Raw genomic sequence first — 9,110 nt, 5'->3', positions numbered from 1 at the left:
GTGGATGTAAGGATTGGAGCCATAAGTCATATGATGCAGATAGATTGGACCCCAGCCAGCGAATGGAATAAATCCATTGTTACAGGAAAACGGAATAGAAACGAGTACTGATAAAGAATCAGGACATGGTTTAATATGTGTACTTAGAATTTGATTCAGAAGAGGAACAGAAGAGGTTGACGAGGAAAGGGCAATGCCCAAAGTTGAGGTTATTGAGTGGTGTTATGGAAATAGATGTTATTGTTATGGAAGGGCTCTTAGAGATGGAGAGAACACGGTGTCAGGGTCAAACACCATACACAACTTCACATTGTGACAAGTGGGAGGACTGCGAAAGACACTCAAACATTATGACACTGCGAGTTAAAATCAGAGAGAAAGAAAATCCTCATAAGGTCAAGCCACCACATGGTGAAAAACCACAAATTGTACACTGATTCACCCTTTCCTATGTAAAGAGAATTAAGCAAGAAAGAATGGTGAGTTTGATCATTTCACTTAGGAGACGGTCTTTTAAATCTGACTCACAAATACACATTCACTCCTGCCCATTGATTCAACAATTACTCTGAGGATTGGTGTTTACGTCTCGTCAGCATGGCTGCAAGTCGTTTCCTTGAAAGGGAAGAGGCGACGATAAGAGGCAGGAAACAGTTAGTCTTCCCCGGCTTGAAGGAGGTGAATCAAGCATTTTTCTGGAGCGGGTCAGTGTGGTGCTGACGGTTCGCCCTGACGTCGGGTCGGGTCGGGTCGGGTCTGCCTGGGGTGGGCGCTGCCCGGCTGGGTGGCAACAGTTGAACCTCCCATCTCACGGGGAGGACGGAGGTCCACACTCCCCTGCACCTCCTGATTCGCTCTCCCGGCTTCCGAAGCCCTGCCCTCCCACTCAAATTAAACCACCTCTGCACTCCTGGTGCAGAATTGAACTGATCCGTGGCAACGTACACAGGGAGTGACTACTCCAAAAAGCCACATCCAGGCAGGCACTATCTACACCAGCACACGTGGAGGTGAGAGGAGCCACAGAAGTTGATAATACGATTAAATAGGTGCCGTTTGCAGACTTCCACATGGATCTGAGCACGGAGATGCAGAAGGTAAGACTCGGTGGTTGAACGCTGTTTGCCGCCAGCAGCCGAGGTTGTACAGGAGAAACTGAAACAAACTGTTTAACTGAGAGGGGGGACACAAAATGCTGGAGTAACTCAGCGGGACAGGCAGCATCTGTGGATAGGAGGGGAGTTCTGTGGCATTCGTGTGTGGGGCAATCTCCGACCCTTGTTTCTTGTAATCAGGGTGTAATCCATCCACCAGTGAAAGGATTTTACATACATTTTGCTAGTGGGAAGACTGCATGGTTGAAAAAAAATTCTGATCACTTTATTTAGACGGGTGTTTTTTCTCTTCAGTTATGTTTTTAATGGTTAATTACTGAGGTAAGTTTGATCGCGAAAAGAGTCCGCTCACCTGATCAACTCCAAACTCATCTCCCCGCCGCTATGTGTGAGAGGGCTCGGGGAGGTACTGACCCTATTGGTCTTGGCAGCTTCCCCGTTACCGACCGTATAACCGCGAGGCGGCTCCGTGTGGCGGGAGTTAAGGCTGTATATAAGACTCTGTCCATGTGCCCGTTTAACTGCTTCTTAAATGTTGCTATAGTCCCTGCCTCACCCTACCTCCTCCAGCAGCCCGTTCCATACATCCAGTTCCACCACCCTTTGTGTGGAAAAAGTTACCCCTCAGATTTCTATTAAATTTTTTCCCCTTCATTCACCATAAGCCTATGACCTTTGGGCAAGAGACTCTGTGCATCTACCCAATGTATTCCTATCATGATCTTATACACCTTTACAAGATCCCCCCCCCCCCCCCCCCATACTCCTGCGCTCCACGGGATAGAGTCCCAGCCTTCTCAACTTCTCTCTGTAGCTCACACCCTCTAGTCCTGGCAACATCCTCGTACCCCGTGCGTGCAGCGAGTGACCGAGGCGCCGGAGTCTCTGTTGTCTTCTGTCAAAGGCACTCCCCTGGTCTTCCACGTGTCGTCAAGAGGAGTTGCTGCTGCCCACGGTCTCTTTTCCCCTCCAAGGGATTGTTCCAACGAAAGTTTTGCTGTCGATCGCTATTTCCCGAGTCAGACAACTGGCTGGGAGTTGGTCGCTGCTTCGCCACATGCAGAACACTTTGTTTTCTGAAGAGAGGGTTGCGACCCGAAACGCTATTCTTTTTTTCTCAGCGATCCTGCCCGACCCACTGAGTTACACCAGCATGTTGCATCTTCGGTGTAAACCATCACATGCACTTTCTTGAGTAGATATAAAATGCTGGAGTAACTCAGCGGGACAGGCAGCATCACTTCTCTGGAGAGAAAGAATGGGTGACGTTTCTGGTCGAGACCCTTCTTCAGACTGCAATTCTGCTCTTCTCCTTCTGCACTTTCTTCCTACACACAGTGTTTTGTTTCATTCGGTCACTGCCATGAGGTGCTTGATAGCGAGGGGAGGGGGTATGTGTGGGGTTGTTCAAATGTAGAAGGTGTTCGGTTTCTCTGTGTTTTACCGCCGACAGGACAGAACTAGCCCATGAACAAGACCAAGTGTTAATTACGAAAAAACGCAAAGTGCTGGAGTAACTCAGCAGGTCAGGCAGCAACCGTGGAGAGAACGGACCAACCTGACCAATCCCTCCACGGATGCTGCCTAATCTGCGAATCTACTCCAGCACTTTGTGTTTGCACAAGATGCCAGCATCTGTAGTTCCTTGTGTTTCATATTATTTACAGCGGTCCGGTGATCCAGATTTCTTTTTAGTAGTAGCAAAATGTATTAAAGATCAAATCTGATATGGAAAGGCTCCCTACTCCGTACCAGTCTCTCTACTCTCGTACCATGTCATTTGTTTCAAAACAAGTTTGATGTTGACTCGTGTTTCAATGACTGATTTATCCATTTCCTGAAGTCGTGCTCTCGAGAGCGGGGCATTGATGAACAGTTATCCCATTAACCTTCCGCATTGCACGTTTCCATGTTACTGAGCAAGTAAAACATTAGATGCAAGCCCTTGTATCCAGGCCATTTGCCTTTTTGGGAAGTTGCAAGATTTTTTTTTAAATTCCGAATTTAAAGCAATAACTGATTAAATTGACTTTTGGATCTGCTCTCGATAAGATTCGATTTATGGCATTGCTCACATGCTAACAGAATTTTGTTTAAATCCCAATTTAACCTGGACCGCATTGCAGAGACCGTATCTTTAATCTCCAAGAGTCACATGGAAATCACTCTTGAAGCAAATCTGACTGTTTATTTCAGGGGGAAAACGCTATTAGATGAAAGGGTTTTTTTGTTCCTTGTTTTGAGATCACTTTAGGAGCATGTTGAATAATTAAACAGTCCTTTTTGGGAAGTTGCAAGATTTTTTTTTAAATTCCGAATTTAAAGGAATAACTGATAAAATTGACAGTTTTGGAAATGTTTTATTGATGAGTATCGTGAATAAGATTATTGCGATTTAATAAAAGCAAATTGACTAACATAGCTAATAGAATTTTGTTTAAATTAAACCAATTTAGATTTTGATGAGTTTATGGGCCTCAGTACCTGCATGCCATTTACAATGAGAAACCTAGTATAATGCATTAGTCTCCCCTTCGAGAGCCATCACATGGAAATCAACTCTATCCCGTAACCCCCCTGATCTGAATAAGGGCCATTTCAGGGCAGGAAAACACTACCCAGATTTCACCAGATATTGAAAAAAGTTGTGTGTGGATTTCCCCCTTATCTTAAGCTGTCCCCCTTGACAACTTCCCTAACATCGGGAACAATTTCCTGAATATTTTGTGTTTCTATAAGCATTTAAATTCTAGAGAGCTCTATGTTGGACATACATCCCAGAATAAGTCTGGTGAACAGTCAGCAATAATGTCCTTCCTCAGATTGGACCAAAACTGGTAGCGAAACTCCAGGCGGGTCATCAAAATAATTGGAAGTACTGCAGTGATTATTTTATGTAGTAGTCAGATAGGATTGGACTTCAGGCCCCAATTGTGTTACAGCAGGGCATGGAACATCATCTGCCTTAGTTGTACTTCATTGCAAAATGAAATATGGAAAAATAAAATGGATAAATTAAGTTTGGCTAGATTGTGATATCATGTAAATACAGTGAAATAAGTGTTATAATTGGGTTTTTTTAAATACCAATAATAAAAACGTGAAATAATTCACACTCGCAATAGTGTAATCAGCACACATGCTTTTGTAACATTTAGAAAGTTAAAATTTCCCATTTGTGATTGTAGTAAGATTTAATTTGTATCCTCTGCTCAAATACAGTACCTGCATGCCATTTACAATGCCTTTCAATGGTAAACGAGACAAGAAATGACACTTGCTGTGCTGTACAAGCAAACCTTCTGAATTGTTGCATTTGAATATGCATCAATTTCTGATCTGAAGCATCATTTGCACATAAAAAGCAAGCAGCGTTAATCACTTCCATATTCTACATGTCAAGAATAATTGCAGTTCTCTCTAAGTTGCTATAGTATGCTGAGCTATATATCAATAATAATTAATTGAAAATTGGTAGGAATCTTTCAATGCAAAAAGATTTTGCTGATCTGTGCTGGTAATCTGGTTCACTTCCTGCACCAGTGGGAAGACCTGACTAGCTCCACTGCCTTAGAAAAATAGAAAATAGGTGTAAGAGTAGGCTATTCAACCCTTTGAGCCAGCACCGCCATTCAATATGATCATGGCTGATCATTGAGAATCACTACCCCATTCCTGCTTTTTCCCCATATCCCTTGATTTTATTAGCCCTAAGAGCTACATTCAACTCTCTCTTGATCTCTTGTCTTCAGTAGCAGCTGTGAAATCCATCTTTTCACTCTGATGGACCTTCAAACGCTTGATTTATTTGTTGCAGTGTTGGCTTGAACAAGAGATTTTTGTTGTTGATATCATCAGGGTCAAGAAGTTGTGGAGTAAGTAGAACGCAAGCTAGCAGAAGCAAGTAACTACTGGAAGAAGATAATCCACTATACACCACCTCTTGGAAAGTAGGCAAGGCGAGAGTGATGAGAGTACAGTTTACTATCCTTTATCATCTGTGGTCACATGAGAGAATGTTTGATAATACAGCTACTCAATAGATCCTGTTTGTTAGCATGGTTGCCAATAATCACAGAAAAGGTTTCATTTTTACAAAACAAATAACAAGTTCAATTTCCATGTTTCAACACAGTGTGTATACAGTATGATATGGAGATATTGATTATTTGGGTGCTCACTTTTTTTTTCGTTTAATGCAAATAATTGGAAGTTTGAATCCATGATTTAGTTTAGTTTAGAGATATAGCGTAGAAACGGGCCCTTCGGCCCACTGAGTATGCCGACCAGAAATCACCCTTACACTAGTTCTATCCTACACACAAGGGACAATTTATAGAAGCCAATTAACCTGCAAACCTGCATGTTTTTGGAATGTGGGAGGAAACTGGAGCACCCAGGAAAAGCCCACACTGTCACAGTGAGACCATACAAACCACATATAGACAGCACTAATAGTCAGGATCGAACCATGGCCCCTGTCACTGTAATGCAGAAACTCTACCGCTGTGCCACTTTTCCAACCTTTCCAACCAATCCATTGTACAGGATACTGAGTTGGATGATCAGCCATGATCATATTGAATGGTGGTGCAGGCTCGAAGGACCGAATGGCCTACTCCTGCACCTATTTTCTATGTTTCTATGTTTCTAGCTGCCTCTGGTTTTGATTGGCTAAAGAAAACAGGCCGTTTTGATAACGGGTGCTAGGTCCCATCCAATAAATGAGTGATTTCACTAAAATGTAGTTATAATTTTCTGAATGGAAGGTACAGATGTTTACTGTCAATCTGGAAACATGCCTGAAAGTTGCAGATTATAGAATTCCAGCGGGGTACACTTTGGTTGGCTGGCAAACAAATAATGTACATGATAGTACACAGATCCCACATTATCTGTGGTTATTTTGTGGTCTATGAAAAATCATAGCATGGAAACAGGTCTTTCAGCCTAGTCCACATCAATCATCAAACACCTTTTGCTTTAATGCTAATACTTCCTAATATCTCTCTATTCTCTTCTCATTCCCATAGCTCCATCCTCAATTCCATCACTTAACTGCACAATTGTTGCAATTTACATTGGGTACTTAACCAACTAATTTGCATATTTTTGGAAAGTGGGAGGAGACCAGCAAACCAGGAAAAACACTCAGTCACGGCGATAACGCACAGACTCTACGCACACAGCATTAGGGGTCAGGAATTAACTTGAGTTGTAGGAGCTCAACCAGTTGCACACCACCACAGTGTGTAAGGTCTCTGAGATTCTTGGCTTGAGCAGGGGAATAGGGAGTAATCACTAATTATATGGAGTTTATTTAAACCAGAGAAGCTAAGCTTCAATCATGTAGCAGCTCTTTACCCATGTGTTGAAGTATAGATATTTTGGGACACTTCAGTCTGGTATGAGAAAGGGCTGTTGACTCATCTTGTTCTTTTCAACACCTTTCAATTCAGCTGTTGTAGTTATCATCTCTATTTATACCCATAACAGAATTTATTTTTTAATAAAAGATAAATCAAACTAAAAGGTCAAGGTTGAAGAGGCAACAAAAACATCCACCAAGTTAAGAAATTGAAGAACAATCAATTTTGGACTGTAAAGCTAAACAATGGTAGCAATCCGAGCAAAAATAAATGATATAAAAACCAGGTAATAGTTCTTAATTTAAATACTAATGGGAAGAATGTGTGAAGTTATGCACAAAATGCTGGACTATCTCAGCGGGACAGGCAGCATCTCTGGAGAGAAGGAATGGGTGGTGTTTCAGGTCGAGATCCTTCTTCAGACTGAGTCAGAGGAGAGGGAAACTAGAGATATGGAAGGGTGCAGAGGACACGTAAGGTGTGAAGAGGACAGATCAAAGCCGACGATGATCAAAGAAAATGTACAATTGTTCATTGTTGGCTGAGGGGAAGGTGACAAGGAGGCATACAAATAGCAAAACTAATCAGGAGGACAATAAAAATATTTGGAGAACTAGGGTGGGGGAGAGATGGAGAGAGAGAGGGAAAGCAAGGGTTATGTGAAGTTAGAAAAATCAATATTCATACCTGGGTTTTAAGCAAAATATGAGATGCTGTTCTTCCAATTTGCATTTGGCTTCACTCTGACAGTGGAGGAGGCCCCGGACAGAAAGATCAGTATGGGAATGGGAGGGAGAGATAAAGTGTTTAGCAACTGGGAGATCAGAAGAATATGTTGCATTGGAGTTATGGGGAAACAAAGGAAAACTAACCTTGTGTAACTGAGGGTGGGAAGTCTGTGACGGTAGAATGTCAACAATTATTGGTGACTAAAGCCAAATTATTAGATCATGACGGGGTTTTCTCTGCCCCTCTGTACAGGTATGCGAGTAAATGGGTGAATGGAAGGATATGGTGGCAATACTCAAATTGTGCAGAAAAGAGATGAGGAGATTACAGTGTGAAGCGTAGTTCTCTCTCTCTCACACACACCTTTTGTTTATGGCAAGCTCCTGGCTGTGAAATTGAATGTGACAGGAATGCATGATGGTGGCGAATGATGGGGCACATACCTTTCATTCTGCATGCATTTTAAAGTGATGTAACTCACCAGGTAACTCCAGGTTAAGAGTGCAACTAAACTTGATCTGCACCAACACTTTCTCTCTGCATCTGAATCTTGTAATCCTCCACTCATTTACCATTATTAGTTTTTTGGCTTTAAGGAACCTGAGGAGTAAATTGTTTAGTAATTATGATTTGATAGGATAATTCTGGCATTATTATTAAAGGACCCTTTGGTCATTTTCAGTGTCTACTGATCATTAACTTGATAAACCACTTGGTGAATCAGATATTAATCGGAAACTCATCATTGGTTTTGAACATCTTTACATCAACATTAAAAGCAGAAGAATGATACAACTGGATTACCCGAAGCATTAAAATCTCTGAATTTTATGGAATTTCTGAGAATTACATGTATATAAAGTTTATATTCACAGTTTATACCAGCGTGTGTTCATTGCCTGATTGGAGTGCAGCTACTTTAACCTTTTTTATTTCAGTGTTGGGTTGCCAAATTGAGCAACTGAATGCATAGAAACATAGAAACATAGAAAATAAGTGCAGGAGTAGGCCATTTGGGCCTTCGAGCCTGCACTGCCATTCAATATGATCATGGTTGATCATCCAACTCGGTATCCTGTACCTGCCTTCTCTCCATACCCCCTGATCCCTTTAGCCACAAGGGCCACATCTAACTCCCTCTTAAATATAGCCAATGAACTGGCCTCAACTACCTTCTGTGGCAGAGAATTCCACAGATTCACCACTCTGTGTAAAAAATGATTTTCTCATCTCGGTCCTAAAAGACTTCACCCTTTTCCTTAAACTGTGACCCCTTGTTCTGGACTGTGACCCCTTGTTCTGGATTTGTGTTCTGTATTAAACAATGAACATTGTACTCCTTAATTAAAAAGGAAGGGGGTAAAATATCTGGGGGAATTTTGCTCTAGTGTTTGCAATGGTCATCTGGCATGATTTAGACATTCAAGCAGGTTGAGAGGATTTGGATGCAGCAGAACTGGCAAGTTAGGATACTTGTGTGCACTTCATCGAACACAACCAGATAGATTGCTCGTGAGGCATTGGCTAAGAAATTCTAATGTATCCAGTGTTTGACAAGCACTGAAGTGAAGTACCCAGGTTTACATCTGCTTTTTGCCTGGTCCCTTTCCCACTTCCATTCCTTTAGCTCTAATATTTGCATCCAAACCATAAGTTGTGAGAGTTATCTTATCCCTGGTCATTTCAAAAATACATTAGGTATTCTCTATAAGCTTTGTTTTTGCAATTGAGCCTTTCCTTATGAACCTCATTTGCTTTCTTACACTCTTAAGCTACTTATTCATGAGACGTGGTAAAGTACTCGCATCCCTATATAATTTTGCTTCAATATTGTGATCCTACAGATGTTTGAATCACTTTTATTTTCTCTCCTTAACTCTTAGAGTGTATTCTGACC

The 9,110-nt window shown here is 41.8% G+C and overlaps 1 protein-coding gene across 1 annotated transcript in view; it reads left to right on the top strand.

Annotated features, from left to right (window-relative positions):
• Positions 1-755: 755 nt before the first annotated feature.
• lmcd1 (LIM and cysteine-rich domains 1) overlaps positions 756-9,110 on the top strand; it is a 67,568-nt gene continuing 59,213 nt past the window's right edge. Inside the window, exon 1 of the mRNA XM_055647730.1 lies at positions 756-1,097. Within this exon, the coding sequence (XP_055503705.1) occupies positions 1,071-1,097 (27 nt within the window). The 5' untranslated portion in view covers positions 756-1,070. The remainder of the gene's footprint in view (positions 1,098-9,110) is intronic.

The sequence above is a fragment of the Leucoraja erinacea genome, chromosome 16, assembly GCF_028641065.1.
Source record: "Leucoraja erinacea ecotype New England chromosome 16, Leri_hhj_1, whole genome shotgun sequence".
NCBI lineage: Eukaryota > Metazoa > Chordata > Chondrichthyes > Rajiformes > Rajidae > Leucoraja > Leucoraja erinaceus.
Note: the sequence above shows the minus strand (reverse complement) of the source record. Positions and strands in the feature narration are given on the sequence as shown.